This window comes from Centroberyx affinis, unplaced genomic scaffold, assembly GCF_046629955.1.
Source record: "Centroberyx affinis isolate AG114_WGS23_722 - 3 ecotype Tasmania unplaced genomic scaffold, CSIRO-AGI_Caff_v1 ptg006309l_1, whole genome shotgun sequence".
Lineage (NCBI taxonomy): Eukaryota > Metazoa > Chordata > Actinopteri > Beryciformes > Berycidae > Centroberyx > Centroberyx affinis.
Genome location: NW_027283209.1, coordinates 113,909 through 132,811, shown reverse-complemented (window position 1 = coordinate 132,811; position 18,903 = coordinate 113,909). Strand labels below are relative to the sequence as shown.

General features: G+C 38.3%; 1 protein-coding gene across 3 annotated transcripts in view; it reads left to right on the top strand.

Annotated features, from left to right (window-relative positions):
- The first annotated feature begins 2,256 nt into the window (after positions 1-2,256).
- LOC139638363 (ATP-binding cassette sub-family G member 4-like) overlaps positions 2,257-18,903 on the top strand; it is a 29,273-nt gene continuing 12,626 nt past the window's right edge. Inside the window, exons 1-2 of one of the 3 annotated variants that reach the window (XM_071512482.1) lie at positions 2,257-2,389; positions 8,428-8,708. In XM_071512482.1, coding sequence (XP_071368583.1) covers positions 8,441-8,708 — 268 coding nt within the window. In that variant the 5' untranslated portion in view covers positions 2,257-2,389; positions 8,428-8,440. Of the gene's footprint in view, positions 2,390-8,427; positions 8,709-18,903 lie in introns of those variants that run through there. The other 2 variants (XM_071512484.1, XM_071512483.1) reach the window with 2 other exon arrangements.

The following is an 18,903-nucleotide window of genomic DNA, read 5'->3' as shown; positions in this document are numbered from 1 at the left end:
CCTCGATCAAATCACTTTTTTTTATAGTTGCGCAGTCGTCTGACAACAGAAACAGAAAGTTTGCTTTTTAACATTGCTGGCAATGGTGAGAACCGATCTATACCCTGCTGAAGAACGGCAGCCATATTTGTGAAAAGGGCCTATTTCCTCAGCAGCCAAGCATTTGCAAGTTATCCCTGGCACTACTCCTCGTCTGTAAGACAGCGTTGAGGGCTTAAAGACCCTTTGACCCACCAAACCTCACTTTCCCAGAGTGTGGCTATGTGACTTTTTAGTTTAAAGAGTTGCTGGCTTATCTCTCTTGACACACTGAAGTACAAAGTTATTATTAACAACAATTGCAAGCAAGTCTTATTTCATCCTGTTTACTCACTATCCATTGCAGATCTCATTGTGGGTGTGCAGCAACCAGCCTACAACCCCCGACCATCCCTGTTTGACACCAGGTGTGTCCTTTGGAGAATTCCTCCCCTGTGGCAAGTTAGAGGGACAGCTAGAGATGACGACACACAGAGAGAGAGGGAGAGAGAGAGAAGTGTGCATTTGTACCTTTTCGCGAAATCTTCAAGCCTGAACTTGTCAGGTTTACATTTAGCAGTTGATTCAGTCTCTGAGATATGCAGTGCTTGTTGACTAGTCGTGGCTTGCTGCCATATTCGTCACATCCCCAAAGACTCTAAGGAATTCAACACTGTTTCCAACTACCTGGAGGATGTTTCAAAGTAGCTAAAACATGAAATATACATGAATACAGCATGTGGACACACACACACACACAGATAGATAGAGAGAGAGAGAGATGAGAAATAAAAAAAAAAGAACTGCAGGCTATCATCATTCCTGACACCCCCCCATATATTCTTTGAAGTTTCTGTTGCAAAGTCCCATTCAAGGGAATATGAGGCACAAAGGCAAAGCTATGTGAGGAACGAAAGTAAAAATGCACTCAAAGAAAAGAATATGGACCCTCTTCCGTAGGCTATTAAGAATAAACATTTTTGTTAATTGTATACAAATTAACACTTTCAAGAAAATATAGGCCTATTAGAAAATAGAACCAACACAGATGTGTTTGGTTTAACATGAAGTAGAGTAAAACAGAATAAAATTGCTTTGACCTGTTTGACTGCTGGATCTATGTAACCAGATGATGTACAGTATAGTTTAATTATTTCAGTTTGATGGAAATTTAGTCATTTAGGCGCAACTAAAAGTTATGCTTAATAAGCATTAACTAACCCTTAATTAACAGTTAACTAATGTGTCTGGTAATCATTTACTAATGGTGTTCATGTTAACTAAGGTATTCATTTATACATTATTTAATAGTCATCTTTATAAACTATTAAATAATGTGTAAATTAATACCTCAGTTAACATGAACACCATTAGTAAATTACACATTAGTTAACTGTTAATTAAGGGTTAGTTAATGCTTATTAAGCATTAACTAACCCTTAACTTAGTGACCCTTACTGTAAAGTGTTACCATTAATTTATACATTATTTAAGTTATCTTTATAAACTATTAAATAATATATAAATTAATACCTTAGTTAACATGAACACCATTAGTAAATTACACATTAGTTAACTGTTAATTAAGGGTTAGTTAATGCTTATTAAGGATTAACTAACCCTTAACTTAGTGACCCTTATTGTAAAGTGTTACCAAATGAATACCTTAGTTAACATTAACACCATTAGTAAATGATTACCAGACACATTAGTTAACTGTTAATTAAGGGTTAGTTAATGCTTATTAAGGATTAACTAACCCTTAATTAATGTACCCTTATTGTAAAGTGTTACCAAATTATCCAATCCAATTTGATGGAAATGTGTCTTACAACTGAAATACATATAGGCTAAAATACAAAAATAAATAAAATAAATAGACCAAATTATGTGATTATACCCTTTGATCATTTGATCTGATAATTTGATATTATCAATTTCCACCTGCAGTCAGGAAATAAGCCACTCCGGCTCCAGTAGGCTACATATCGAGCTCTTTGGGTTACATAAACATAAGCCTACACCTGTCACCCCGGATCAAGATTATAAAGGAAGAAGTCCACATTTCCACGAAGCGGTAGTGTAATTTTTTTTTTTCTCTCCCCCACCCCATGTGACCCAAAGCTGACAGGAAGGATCTTTAACATTTGTGAGCGGCCCTCCTCCATCCATCCATCCTGCCCCATCCTACCCTCCAGTGTACGCCCTATCTGCTCTGGGTCTGCTCCAGTGTGCGGCGGTACATGCTGTAGATGCAGCAGACGGGACGAGCGACCGGCACGGTGCGATACTGAATGCTGCAGGGAGGATAATAACATCCCGATTACGACCGCGGAGGAGAACGCAACTTCTTACCGGACAGCCGTTGAATGTAAGATCCTTCCTTCTCCTCCCCCCCTTGCCTTTTATCATGTCCTGACAAGTTTCTTCTTTGTACTGGATGTGTCACCGTCCAGACTGTCCCTTGGTCTAATGCACTCATAGCCGACTGATACGTCTTGGTCGGCTCTGTAATGTTGACGCATTTCAGTAGTATGGCAAGTTTCCATCAAATCGGCTTGTTAAATTCTAACTGAAATTATGTATGAATTTGCATTAAATGAAGTACTGTTCATAAAATCGACTCAAATAGAGCTAAAATAAATGAAATTAATGGATTTGAATCTGTGTAATGTATGCTCACAATGCCAGTGAATTCTAAATGTGTTTGTTTTATTAGCATCTGTAAATCTCCATCATACTTAAATAATTAAACTCTACATTATCTAGTTAGGTAGCTCCAATAACAGTCAGACACAAACAGTTCTAGTTCATTCCATCTGTTTCAGTCTTCTCCATTTATACAAATTTGTGTGAAAACTGTTTTCTTGAAATCTGAAACTTTACTTTGATAAAATCCACCTATCCATCTTTTTCTTACTAGTTAAGACTTACTTCTAAATACCTGGAGTCAGTGTCTTTCCAGTGACGGTCTTTGCCTTGTTTTACCTCAAAAAAAGGAAAGTGTGGTGGTTTGTAAAGACTGGCATTCAAAACAGAACTCTGTAAGTGACCATCTTAAAAGTTTTGATGATGTTGATGCTGCATTTGTTGTCTCTTGAATCTCTAAACAGAATATTTGACTTACAACCAGGGATGTAGTGGAAATTAAACCCACCTAAACTCAGTTCACCCACCTTTTCTGGCTAACAAATCAGACATAAATCTAAATTCATAGTGTTGTCAAACTGATCTAAGTTACAGTATACGAGGATGTGATCGATCAAGAGGGGGAAAAGCATAGTTTACCCACCTTTTGATTTACCTCTACATCACTGATTATAGCTGTTCAAAATGTTCATCAACTCTGATTTACAGGTTAGTATACTGCTGTAGATTATTTCTTTTCATTGAGTTTACACACAAGGATGACCCTTCCCCTCTAAGTTGAAACCCATTGTACCTTTATGCTCTCAAGTGGTAATAAAAAGCGCTTGTGTTTGCCTACAGCCTACTATAGTCTGTGGGGGAGTGAGCTATGCTGTAGGCCTGTCTTGGAATGTGTGTGAGCTTTTTTTTCTTTCTGTCAAAGCCTCTACTATGAATTAGGTCTTATTATTACACAAAGTCATGGGAGACCAGCACTGTTAACCTACTTCTGTGGGCTTGATCTTATTAGAATATCCTTATGGTCGATCCCAAGTTATGTAAGAATAGTCAGCCTCATAGCATGCTGGGGCAAAATCTCAGAACACAAAATATAACAAATAAGAAGGCTTTAGAATTCGCAAACATGAAATTTCAAAGTCTCGTCTCACTGGCGCAACACTCAGGAAGTCGATATTTTCTGCTTATATTATATATTTTCTTCTCTGCTGTTTGATTAAAACTGATGGTACAGTAAACCAGATGGTAAAATGGCATCTAGTCTTCACAACAGCATTGATTTTTTCAGCACATACTGAGACAAGACTGTGTCTGACTCATCTTTCAGCACGTTTAGAGGTACTCATTACCTCTACCATCAACGTGTACAGAACACACAGTATGGATGGTGTGTCTCATTCATGTGGATACTGAGCGTCCCAGCCAGATTGTATGTGTTAGTTTAACATACCATAAGCAGCCATGATCTTAGGCAGTTTAATCCATATATGTGAACATGAACAGCTGAGTCCTGAAGCTAGAATTCACAGCACTGCTGCATTGTAGTCCTGTGTAGCTTATTGGGTAGAGCAGTGATTCTCAACCTTTTTCATATCAAGGACCCCTAATTTGGTCCACATTAGAGCCTCAGCTCCCCATTTGATGAGATTTTGTTTGTCTTGGACCCAAATCTGAGAATATTTTTATTGTTAGATATCATTTTGTCCAGAATTCCATGACTATCTGTATTGTAGGTAGAGAGATAACAGAGAAACTATGATCAAAACAGTCATTCTTCTACAGTCTCTAATCGTGTTCACTTCTTGCAAGGGAAATAATGGTGAAGTTTAACAATTCATCACTTTGCTTGGGACCCCCTGAAACCCCCTCAAGGACCACTGGTGGTCCCCGGACCCCACGTTCACCACTTTTTTGAATGTACTTTTGATGAAAGAGAGGGTGTTATTGGGCTCAATGGTAATTTGAGCTTTTACACCTAGTGAGCTTTATTTCATTTTAGTGCTTAGAGTTGTAAACCAAAGAAGTACTCATAACTCCAAGAAATCACCAGTCTTGGATGTCTTGGTTCTGGTCTTGGGAGAGACCAGCAAGTAACGTTACGTACGTTCGAGGGTGGATTTTTGCTCTAAGGTCATTCAAGTTCAAGCGACTGGCATGAAGACTTTTTCCGTTATTCACTTTTTCAAATTGAATTTCCTTTGATGACCCCATTTAGCCGCGCGGACCCAACCACGTTATTTGACTCTAATGGGCCGTTAATCCCGCTATATTTGGGACATCAGATTCTTAGAATCAGTTGCTAGTGTAAAAGGTGTACTGTAGATAATCTGAAGCGGTATGATCCCAGGTCAGTGAGTTCTCTCCCTCCCTCCCTCTTCTGGACCTTCCCTCTCACGTAGGCTCCTCCAGAACAGCGGCGTCCCATCCAGGTTGACTCGTGACATCTTGGCATACGTAACATGTCTCTCCATTCGCCTGTCTCCTTTGTCTATCAGGACCCTTTGACACCTAGAAAAAGACTTTTCCTGGCTTTTCTCTGGCTTCTCTCTCCTTGCTGTCAGTGAAATGTGTCTATGTGGAGGTGTGATCGTGGGGGCAAGTGGAGGAGCAGTCAATTCCCATACATTAGCTTGGCTTGGTGCTTGGTAGTGTACCTGAGTCTGCAGATTTTTTCCCAAGCCTAGAACTCCAGCCCCCTCCTGGCTCAAGCAGATCAAGGGTAGAAAAGAAAGTTGATTTTAATCCCCAGGGGGATTAAGGACCCCATGAGTGATTAAATGAGACTTCTGTCTCCAAAAGGACAAATTACTGTACCACCTCAGACTTGGGAACCGTTCTTACAGTGGTCTTTGCAGAACAAAGTAGATTAGACATATCTCCATTTTGGTGATCATTATAGCAAGTGATTAATCACCTCGCGATCACAGGAGAGATTGCATATTTCTGCTGCTTAACGTCCTGCCAGGACAATGGAAATGGATTTTGTCTGATGTTGCTCATGACAAAGCTATCTTTTCCCAGGAAACATTTGTACAAATTCTCATCAAAGCTATCACCGGTATCATTACTAGACTCTAGCACTCAGCCAAACTTCCCAGGTCTAGTTTTAACTATTTACAATGCAAACTCATATTCAGATTCAAGAGTTATGAAGAAAACGATTTCTTTGTTGGCACTTCTTATCGGGTTGATTGCAGATGTCTTTAATCATCAAGGAAATTGAGCTGTGTAAAGCCAGACAAATGCTGTCCCTGCTTACCAGGCAATAGTGTTGCTACACCACAGACAGACACAAACACAGACACACACACACACACACACACACACACATATATATAGAGCCTACAGAGACTTGCTGTTACTCAGCCCTGTCTCTGCATCATCAGCACTATGCAGACATTCATAGGGAACGGCACCTTGCTTCTATCTATCTGAAATATACAAAGTGGTGAAAAATCAGCAGCCCCTCTACATCAATACGGGATGAGAATCAGTGTCAGAATCAACTGTATGAAGATGCATTTCATAGATGAGCAATCGAAGATGCATTGGTGTTTCTTGTTGAATGACAATAACATCTGAATAAAAAAAATGCCTCCATGAACTGACTTAAGTGATCTGAAAAGGATGAGACACACAAGGAAGTGAACAGTTTATTGCTCCTTTAATGTGTGGTTGATATTTCATCCATCTGAAACCTTTATCATCTATCTATCAGTCATCATCTATCTATTAGTGTATTTCAGTCAGTAATAGTAATTAAACGGCAGAGGCGGCGTTGTTTAGGGCAGTCTGGGATTTGTGTTGTGAGGCTTTAAACTAGGGCTGAACAATTAATCGAAATTTTATCGAAATCGCAATATGGCCTACTGCAATTTTCAAATCGCAGGAGGCACAGTATTTCTTAAAGACGAAATGTGTGTCAAAATACCATTTTAAATGAAATATTGTGGTGCTGCAGAGATGTCCTGGCCTACACATCATATTCTACAGACTTATAAGAAAACATCTTTGTTTGGTACAGATCCCCGCAAAAATCACACCATAATCATTTTAATATGTTTTTCAATGAAAATGAGAACAATGATGTAAAAATGATCATTCCCTCAAATCATATCACAACTGCAATATCAGTCAAAATAATCGCAATTAGATATTTTTTCAAAATCGCTCAGCCCTACTTTAAACTCAGGCTTGTTCTTGTCACTGAACAGATTATTTGTCTCTGGAGAAGCTGAAGCACATCCTGGATTGGGTTTATGATATGCGCCGGGAGTGAAAAATAGCAAGCTAGTATTCACATGCACCTGATATGTATCAGTCTCTCTGTCAACAAGTGTTGTGTGTGTGTGTGTGTTCATGTTTGAGCGTGTGTGTATCTGTGAAGGCATGTTTGTGTAGGTGGTTTTCCACTCTATGTGCCATTTATGTGCGGAGTATAGATTCAGAGTGAGCAAATTGCACAGTGGTTCTGCTACATACATAGGAAGGTTGCCAGTTTGAAAATATGGGTGGAGGAAGTGAATGAGTAACTACTGCACCATTTCAAAAGTTTGCTTAAAATTCACTTTACAGTTGGATAGAAACATAGCTATAGAGAGTACTGAAGATACTAGTACTGAAGATAATAAAGAAGATATTTAATTGGGACATTTTGCATGGTCATCCCTGGGCCAATGAGCTGAAATCCTTATTTTATTTGAACGATTTGTCATTCATTTTCCAGAACAGGTTACTTTGTGATACTCAGGAGATTAGGAGTAAAATGTTTCTCATGTATAAAGAAAAATGGTCTGTTGATATATGGTATAAACAAAAATTACGAACTTATTGTCTCATAGAGAGTAGCTACAGTGTAGATCCTTATGTGAAGTATAATTTAAACAAAAGACAAAGACCCCTATGTTACGTTCAGGAACATTACCATTAGCCCTAGAATCCGGCAGGTTTAATGCCACTCCAGAGGAGGACAGACTCTGTTGTGTGAGTTAGTGAAATTGAGAATGAGGTTCATTTTTTGCTTTACTGTCCTGTCTACGAGGACTTTTTAGTAAAATGTCCTCTATTTATGTTGATTTCTTTGGGCTGGATGATTATGAAAAACTTGAGTTGTGCTTCAAGAAAGGAATCTTTTTTGTAGCAGATTTTATTTGCCAAGCTTGGGAGAGAAGGTAGAATATTTTGTTTAAGACCGAGCTGTATAATAATCTGTAATTTTGTAATGAAATGAAATGTGTGTGCATGACACGAAAATAAAATAAAAGAAAAAAAAAAGAAAATCAATAAAACAAATAATTACAGCAACTGAGCTGCCATTGAGCAAGGCAGTGAGTCCCCAACTGCTTCAGAGGCCAAAAGCAGAAGACCGTGGTTGTACTGGGCAGCTCCCAGTGAGAATATGTGGAACTGTATGAGTGTGAAGCAAGATGAAGGTGGAGAAGACCTTGGAGCTCAACTATACTTAACCTAGATTGAAGCTGTACAACCTATACATATCAGGGGATAATAAAACATGTTTGACCTCCCCTCTTATAATGTTGAATGTACAGCATATTGCATATTGAGCAGAGCAGTTCTTCTAACAAGGGTACCTTCAGAAATTGTTTCTCGGCTTTATTCATTGATAAACATCACTGTCTACTCTTTTACTCTCTGACTTTGCCTTTAATCCCCCTCATCCTCATTCCTCATCCTCCCTCTACCTCTCACCCCCTCTCTCCTGTCTCTCCACTTGCCCCAACCCTTTCCTCTTTCACCCCGCAGCAAGAGATTTGGTATGGCAGATAAGACGGTGGAACCAGAGTCTGTGAGTGTCCCCATGGAGGAGGCCGTCATGTGTAACGGGGGTGGCCAGCCTCATGCCCCGCCTCAGCAGCAGCAGCAGCAGCAGCAGGAGGCGTCCATGTTGACCCACCTGAAGAAGGTGGAGAACCAGATCACTGAAGCACAGCGCTTCTCCCACCTACCCAAACGCTCAGCCGTGGACCTGGAGTTCACCGACCTCTCCTACACCATCCAGGAGGGACCCTGCTGGAGGAAGAGAGGTAACACACACACACACACACACACATCCATCCAGAGGATAATCTTGAAAAGAGGCATCAATGCATCAAGTCCAAGACAATTCCAAGAACAAAAGCTAAAATAATGCTTAAGGGGTTTCTTAAGGATGAGCAGAGATGTAAATCTATCTGCAGGAGCTCTGTACTGTACCCATTAACATCAGCAACACCCTTTAACATAAAACTAATTAATGCATACTATACACAGTTGTAAGTCCCTTCAATTGTTTGGAGTACTGGGCACAAAATACACGAAAATGGACTTGGTGGAGAAAAACATACTTAAAATGTTTAGATAGGCAAGAAAAAGTCGAGTCAACATCCAATTGTGGCCGAGACCGAGACCAAGATCCCAGAAAACTGATCTGGAGTCCGGACTCAAGTACTGCAGCTCTGACATTATAGGTCAACATGATTATTAATGCATTGAGGCTATGAGTGTGCTGCAATTTTAATTCATTTTCAATGAGAGGTGTCTCATCTCCATCTCCATCAGATTTCTAGCCGTTTTGACTGACAAAAAGTTCAACCGAGTTGAACTTTTTTCTGAACGGACGGATTCGTCACCATCTGTTTAGCCAGTTAGAATCGAGGAGGTGTTCCTAGGTTGGTTTTGGGAAAAATGGCGACAAACACTAAGGCTTTGAAGGAGGCAATAATTAACGCAGTGTATGCTATCCTGCTGTTGTACAGCTCATCATCAAAGGATTACAAAAATGAAATGAATGAAACGGAGAAAGTCTGGCATGACGTTGTGATGATTGTAGGTCACCATGTTCACGATCCAAGGGTTAGGGTTTTCTGACAGATCAGTGTGCCCACCCCTTAACTATACTATACCTGTTACCTGTTTACTATACCAGAGGTTCTCAACCTTTTTCATATCCCGGACCCTAATTTCACATTAGCCACAGACCCCCATTTGATGAGATTTTGTCTCTCAGACCGAAATCTGAGAATATTCTTTTTGTTAGATATGATTTTGTCGAGAATTCCATGACTATCTGTATTGTAGGTAGAGAGATAACAGTGAAACTATGATCAAAACAGTCATTCTTCTACATTCTCTAATTGTGTTCACTTCTTGTAAATGAAATAATGCTGAAGTTTAACAATTCATCAATTTGCTGGGGACCCCCTGGAACCCCCTCAAGGACCCCTGGTGGTCCCCGGACCCCATATTGAGAACCACTGTATTATACTATACCTGGCATTTGGCTGATGCTCCTTATCTGGAGCAATTTACAATTAGTTCAATAAAATAATAAGCTTAAACTCCTAATTCACCAACATTACAAGCACCTTATAGTAACAAGTACAAGGGTCAAAGCCATAGTGCCCAGGCAACTGGTATAAATACATAGCACTGTGTCCCTGGAATATTCATGTACAACACGGAAGTGCTAGGGAAAGAAATAAGAACAAAAGACAGCTGCGAGATTAAGTGCAAGTAGAGAAGGAAGGCAGGACAGAAGGTTGTGTGAAGTGCTTCTTGGAGAGATTAGTTTTCGTTTCACACCAAAAGACAGGGAGTGGCTGTGCTGCTGTAACTGAAGAGGGAAGGTCACTTCCATTGTGGGAGAGCCTGGAGGGAGGAGACAACAAAACACAACAAAAGTGGCTTTGGACATTCTGAAAGACTGCAAAATATCTGTCCACCATGACCCCCCAGAAACGTCATACCTGCTGCTGCCCCCATGTTTAAAGCAACCATCATGGTTTTATGGCCGTTAGTTGGTGCATTAGAAAGTGCATTCCTTTATTTTCATCTTTGGAAGAAAGCATGAGATATGTCTGACATTAGTTGACACCAAAGAGTAATAACAACTTGCCAAATACAAATCAGTTCTGCAAATGTCCTCTATTTTTCTGATACATGTATTGTCTGACATAGTTCTATGTTCAGGAAGTCTATTTGCTTCATCCCAGCTGAAGGAAACCTAATTAACACCTAATTCTAATTCTAATTCTTTTATTTTTTGCAACATTTCAAAAGTTTGCGAAAATTAATTTGTCAGTTGGATGGAAACAAAACTATAGAACCCTAACCCTAAAGCCGCGGCTGTGGCCTAACCCTAGCACTGAAGATATTAGTACTGAAGATAATAAAGCAAAAAGTACAACAGAACATATGAAAGATAATACATAAGCATAAGGTGCCACATCCATCCACCTACCATCATCTAACATTTGCCAATCGATCATATGTGAATCTATCATAAACCAATCTTTTTGTAGTGATGCAACAGTTTAAAGGAAAATCCATTCTATACCACTGTTAAAAAAACAGCTAGTAAACGTGCTGTCGAGAGGGGAAGTGGGTTCACTTCATCACAAAATTACTCCTGAAATGTGTTGAACATCATTGATGATATCTAACAGTATGTGAGGGTGGATTTTTCCTTGAATCGCTTGCTCCTTATCTAGTCAGGATCAAGACGATTATTTTAAACATTTTTGATTTTCAAGCTTTGAATCTGGAAACATCTTGATGTCAAATCTCAATGGAGACTGGCAATAGCCAATGAATGACTGCCAGAGAACAAGAAACATACAGGAAGTGTGGAAAGAATAATGCTCCATCTCCATGTTTGTTTTGGTTGCATGTTGAAGATTTGGGGTGTTGCGTAAGAACTCGTGTGGTGTGTTTTCCCCAAACCCAACTGGGCATCAAGTGCGTGTTCCTCAAATCCATATGTTCATCAGGTGTGTGTTCCCTAAATCCAACTGGTCGTCAAATGTGTGTTCCCTAAATCCAACTGGCCAATAAGTGTGGCTTCCCTAAATCTAACTGATTGTCAAGTGTGTTGCTAAATCCAGCTGGTCGTCAAGCGTGTTCCCCAAATCAACTTTTCATCAAGCATGTGTTCCCCAATCCAACTGGGCATCAAGTGCGTGTTCCTCAAATCCATATGTTCATCAGGTGTGTGTTCCCTAAATCCAACTGGTCGTCAAGCGTGTTCCCCAAATCCAACTGGTCATCAAGGGTGTTCCCCAAATCAACTTTTCATCACGTGTGTGTTCCCTAAATCCAACTGGTCATCAAGTGTGTGTTCCCTAAATCTAACTGGTCATCAAGTGTGTGTTCCCTAAATCTAACTGGTCGTCAAGTGTGTATTCCATAAATCCAACTGGTTGTCAAACGTGTATTCCCTAAATCCAACTGATCGGCAAGTGTGTGTTCCCTAAATCCAACTTTCATCAAGCCTGTGTTCCCTAAATCCAACTTTCATCAAGCCTGTGTTCCCCAAATCCAACTGGTCGTCAAGCGTGTGTTCCCCAATCCAACTGGCCGTCAAGTGCGTGTTCCTCAAATCCATATGTTCGTCAGTTGTGTGTTCCCTAAATCTAACTGGTCGTCAAGTGTGTGTTCCCTAAATTCAACTGATCAGCAAGTGTGCGTTCCCCAAATCCAACTGGTTGTCAAGTGTATATTCCCTAAATCTAACTGGTTGACAAGTGTGTGTTCCCTATATCCAACTGATTGGCAAGCATGTGTTCCCCAATCCAACTGGTCATCAAGTGTGTGTTCCCTAAATCCAACTTTCATCAAGCCTGTGTTCCCCAATCCAACTGGTCATCAAGTATGTGTTCCTAAACTGCAGAAGCCACTCGTTAGGTGTGTCAGCTCTTCTCACAGTCTGTTCAGTCATGTAGTGAGTCCCCAGCCTTAGCTAGTAGGGATGGGCCGATATATCAAAATTCAATATATAGCAATACAAAAATGTGACAATGCGTATTGTGGGCCAGAAAAATGAACTGCGATATTAGTTACATTTTATTCTGCTCTCCATCCAAATTAGATTATTTGCACTTTGACATTTTGAAATTGTTGTTTACATTCTATCAGGCCAATGGCATTGCTAGAAAGATTTGTCTCAGAAATAAACATAATTCTGCACAGTGATACTACGTCACTGAACTTTTATTTATTATATATATATATATATATATATTATATATGTCGTATCGTGGTTGTATTGAATCGTGAACCCCATATCGCGTACCGAATCGTATTGTGAGATAAGCAGATCGTCCCAACCCTATTAGCTAGAACAGACAGAGTTGCTTTGAGGACACGGATGACAGAGATAGAGAGAGCAGCTGTAAGTGGTCAGGAATAAGGAATAAGGAATAAGGATATAGCCCTGCTCTATTCTCTCTATCCTGTCCAGCAGCTACTGTGAGGTAAATGATTCACCTCTATTTGGCCTTGCAGGCTAGTCTGTCACAGTAAGAAAAATTCTGTTGTTATGGGGCATATGGGTGTGGTAGGTGATTCATTCTCCCTTTTTGTCTTTTTTGCCTTCTTTCTCTATCCATCCTCCACTGGTAACACTTTACAATAAGGGTCACTTTTAATAAGGGTTAGTTAATGCTTAATAAGGGTTAGTTAATGCTTAATAAGCATTAACTAACCCATAATTAACAGTTAACTAATGTGTAATTTACTAATGGTGTTCATGTTAACTAAGGTATTAATTTACACATTATTTAATAGTTTAAAAGATGACTATTAAATAATGTATAAATTAATGCCTGAGTTAAGATGAACACCATTAGTAAATGATTACCAGACACATTAGTTAACTGTTAATTAACTTAGTGACCCTTATTGTAAAGTGTTACCCCTCCATTCTCTCTCTCTCTCTCTCTCTCTCTCTCTCTCTGTCTCTCTCTCTCTCTCTCTCTCTCTTCTTTCTGCCCACTTTCCATTCAACAACACCAGTAAAAATAAACCAGTAGCACTATGACATATGACTATAGCCTAAATCGATGAAAGCTGAACTGATGTTTACAGTTACTGTAGCAAACCCTGATCGATTCATCTTTCTCGTCGATATCGTTTCCTGACTTAGAGACGCTAAGGAACCGAGGAGAGAGCAGAGCATATTGTTTCTGACACACTGCCCCCCCCCAGGATCTGTCACATAGAGGATCAATGGAATATGGCACGGTGGAGTTGTACATTGTGCATATTTCAGTCAATACAAATCAAAGTCATTTACTTTCTTACCCCTTGGCTGCACCGAAGCTATAGATCCATATGCTGCTCAGGATCCACATCACTGCGTTTGCCTTTAAATGGATAATCTTTGAACAGATTTGCAAGCATTATTTTTAATGCATATAGTGATGCTTTGTAATGGCATCATAAACCATTTAGTGTCAGCACTGAGGTTGCACCATACAATCACTGTCTATCCTTGTTAACAGTGTATATTGTGTGCACGAGTGTGTGCGCATACCCTGTGTGGTTTCCAGTAAGTGCTGCATTGTCTGAGACAGTTTAGCTCATCAATAATGTAGCTGACTGGGTGAGCCAAAGGACAGAGGAGAGGAGAGGCGAGGAGAGGAGAGGAGAGGAGAGGAGAGGAGAGGAGAGGAGAGGTGAAATGAGTACACAGGATGCATAAATAGAAATTCCTTTGAACCTTTAAAGTAGCTGAAGGTAAACACTTTTTATTGTTGCGTTGCTCAGTCAGTTTGAGCATGCAGTCCAAGGTTTCATTCCATGCGTTTAAACTTGTTTGAATCGCATTCAAGTCTTTTCAATAGTAACATAGTCACAAATGGAAAAGCAACCATGTTGTGACAGTGTGGTAATATAGTACCCAGAGAGCTAGAGGAGTTTTTTCAGGATTTATGGAAATATTAATCTGTCTGTGGTTTTGGCTTTGTATGCTCTCATCAATCAGTATATCTGACTGTCTGACGTTGGATAAATACATACCAGCAGTGTTGGCACCCTAGGCAAGATCATGCAAGGAAATCCCACAATATATTTAAAAAATGCATCTGAATCATAATAGAGATGACTTTTCCCCACTATACTGTATATGTACTTACATCTTTAGTACACATTTAATCTTAAGTACATGTTAATAACAGCAGAAATCTGCTTAAGCCTAATTAACATCCAACATAAAGGCCTATTTCCAGTAAAACTAGCCATATGATCTATCTCAAGCATCAAACTAAGTCAACATCTACTTATCTGGTCTACTAATATTAAATATTAAAAACAATTTTGATGGTGGAGGTGCACTAAAGGCATCTCTTTGCATTAGGTTACTCAACCTTAATGCAAAACTATGTCTTGGAAATTTGACAAATATTACATTCAGCAAGTGACATCATGTTTACTACAAACCCACACAGGTCTGTCTCACGTCAGTTAGACAAATCAGGCCCTAAGCTTTAGCAATCATGCGGCATATTCTTACTAGTCTAGACAAATCTAACTATGTGGACAATTAAGTTATTACTTATTACAGGGGAGTCTGTAGAACCCATAAAATAGCTGCCAAGCCAATTAAGGCAGATATTTTATGGGTGAAGTTTTAGTTGAATTATGCATGGCAAGTAGTTTCACAGTTCAAATACAAGTTATAAAACAAAATATAAATGAAAATGATTATGACACCGTCCATCTTTAGATCATTAGCGTCTGCTCCTCATTTCAGCGCACATCCAACACAGAGCAGCACTTTATTTTTTATTTTTTTCCCAAGATTATTTTTTGGGCATTTTTGCCTTTTTTAGATAGTTCAACCATTAGACCACTGAGCCACCAGGACGCCCAAGAAGAAGTCTATCAAAATAAATGTATTTATTTATTTATATTATTTTTATTTATATGTATTTATTTATATTATTTATTGCCACTTGAATTTCCCCAAGGGGATTAATAAAGTGTTATCTTATCTTATCTTATCATTCTTTTTCCAACAAAGACAAGATTTGGTAGCAAAAACTGCAAACCAGATTTAAAAGAGGCAAAAGACTTCAGTGTTATAACTATAATAAATCTGACATTGATTCAATTAAGTTACAAATAACTACAGGACATTGATTCAAAAATGTTGTTTACAAGTTCGTTGCACAATGCTATAGCACATTGAGGGCACTGGACACATCAATACATTGAAAATGGGCAAACCATTTAAAAAAAAATGGCAAATATTATTATTATTAGTGTTCAAGAAATAGGCAATATCCCCTTATGAGCAACTTCCTGCGGCAACATACAGCAAAGTAACTGTACAAATATACAGTGTAAACTTATCCAGTCCACACCTATGCTTTTTCTTTGGGTTGGGGTGTTTGCCTTAGCCCTTTTAGTTTGTCTGCAAACTATAGCAGAGCCATTTCTGCACAATGTCCACAAAAGTGTGTTTTAATGTTTCCTTCTCGCTGCATATTTGTTGGCTGAAAACATCAAATATCAAACAAATATAAAACAAATATCAAACCTGACCAAACAATGTGAGTGGGCAATTTTTCATTCCCAAACTGTAAAATAGAACTCATGATTTAAAAAAAAAAAAAAAAAAGGAATAACATTATATGTTGTGCAATACATTGAGCAATTGTTAATTTAAAAAGTTGCAAAATTGTCATTAGCGATAAGTAAATGGATTGTTTCCGATTTCTTTCTCTCTTTTTTGAGATTCCAGTTTTGACGGTAGCCATGTAAAGAACTATAACCTCAAATATTGCATGTTTTCTGCAGCTATGGCAAAGTAGTAACTTATATTGAAAATGACTCTTACAATGTGTCAATGTATCATTTAATTCTGTAGTTCTTCTGACAACCATTCAAATAATAGAACCATTACACTGCAGCCCAGGAGGTAGTCCACACCGCCTTCTGAATTAACTTGCATCTTGATTTCAAACACAACCAATGTAAAACTTGGGGAAGCAATGTTAACAATATACTGCATCTCGTTTGTTTGAATGTGATCTCAGCTCTCTGGCTCCCTAGTTGGCAGCTGACCTTCATCTCTTCTTTGGAGAATACAGTAATGTGTATTATATATGTTTAGAAGCACTGATGATACAACAATGTGATGCATTATAAAATGCCAGATTGTGCTGTCTTACCATCATAGCTATATACAGTACATCAGTGTATGACAGCAGCCATGTAAAAAGGATGAAGAACCAAAAGTTTTGACGAGCCTGGTCTCCCACACACTAAAAGTGATAGAAATTGGTAACCTGCAACTGATTGATTTAACACATTACAAATTATAGATTGTTGTGTTAAAGAACTTAAATAGCTTAACTTGACTCAGCGCATTACCTAGGCTGTGAATGGATTTGAACCAAAACAAAGAGGAAACTGAGCATGTTATTAGTGGTTTTAGTGGTAAGGTTGAACTCACACTTGTGCGCACAGTGGTGACCTGTGCCACCACTGCTCTCTAATTAAATAACTATTAGAGTGCAGGGTTTTGTAGCTGAGCTGTCAAGCACAGCTGTTGTGTTCCCAGCTGTGTGCCATTACCTACCTACACAGCTGTTTGTTGCATATTTGATCTATATAAATGTAAATAAATCCCAAGATTTTGCTTAGTACATAGTAATTTATCACCTTGTCAGGTGAAAACATTTACAAACAAACAATGCCATCAAAGCCCAAAGTAGATATTCTTTTGGTTGACATGTTTCTATAGTCCCATTATGATTAGTGGTTTTGATTGACATGTTTCTATAGTCCCATTATGATTAGTGGTTTTGATTGACAATGTTTCTATAGTCCCATTATGATTGGTTTTGATTTACATCTTTCTATAGTCCCATTATGATTGGTTTTGATTTACATCTTTCTATAGTTCCATTATGATTAGTAGTTTTGGTTGACATCTTTCTATAGTTCCATTATGATTAGTAGTTTTGGTTTAAATCTTTCTATAGTTCCATTATGATTAGTGGTTTTGATTGACATCTTTCTATAGTCCCATTATGATTGGTTTTGATTGACATCTTTCTATAGTTCCATTATGATTAGTAGTTTTGGTTGACATCTTTCTATAGTTCCATTATGATTAGTGGTTTTGGTTGACATCTTTCTATAGTTCCATTATGATTAGTGGTTTTGGTTGACATCTTTCTATAGTTCCATTATGATAAGTGGTTTTGATTGACATGTTTCTATAGTCCCATTATGATTGGTTTTGATTGACATCTTTCTATAGTTCCATTATGATTAGTAGTTTTGATTGACATCTTTCCATAGTTCCATTATGATTCGTGGTTTTGATTGACATCTTTCTATAGTCCCATTATGATTAGTAGTTTTGATTGACATCTTTCTATAGTTCCATTATGATTAGTAGTTTTGATTGACATCTTTCTATAGTCCCATTATGATTAGTGGTTTTGGTTGACATCTTTCTATAGTCCCATTGGTAAAACTTTATTTTCTGGGTCCGCAATTTCCTAATAATTTCCTAGAAAGGAACTGTTAATTAATTAGGAAGTTTCCTGGAAAGAACCATTACATTACTAATTATAGTGAAAATAAAGAAAGAGTTCAATGGTAGTTGGTAGTTGGTAAGTTCTTCAATTTTCCATTGTCTGTTGTTTCCAAGACAGAACCATGAAATGATGTGGTAGGTATATAGAAAATTAGAAATTAACTAAAATTAATTAAGAATTCAACAAATAACTATATTATATAATTATATGAATAATGACTTCTGATAATTGACCTCTGCCTACTATTTTTCCAATAAATAGTTTATGGTTTTGCAGTTCTTTCCAGGAAATTCTTTTAGAAATGTACAGTATCTTATCGACTCACCAGACTGCTTACATTTTCTATATAACTACTACATCATTTCATGGTTCTTTCCAGGAAACATCCTAAGAAATTAACAGTTCCTTTCTAGGAAATGATTAGGAAATTGTGGACCCAGAAAATAAAACTACCGTCCCGTTATGATTAGTGGTTTGTTTCTTGACGAGACAATGGTTGAAACTGTGCTTCAGCATTCTATTTTTCATTCTATCATGCTGCATTTCAATCCCTTTTGTGCAAGGAGCCAGCACAACCATCGTCTTCTTTGGGGAATCTAGCATTTAGAAACTTTTTGACCAGATGTCATTGGTCAGTGTTATTGGTCATAAATACCAAAGGGACATGGCATGCTGCAGTGTTGCCTTAGAGTAGGCCACCCAAATATGTGTTTGTAGGAGAGCTAAATGGAACAGGAAAATTTTGCTCACGTTCTGATTTGTCAATCAGTGGCAAACACTCACCACAAGTAGTTTTCCAAGAGCAGGACAAGACCTTGAGCTTTGCTGACCTGAGGATAAGAAAGATTAGATTTTTTTTTTCAAATCCATTTGTAGTTCACATTCATTATTTTGCTTGACTAAATGC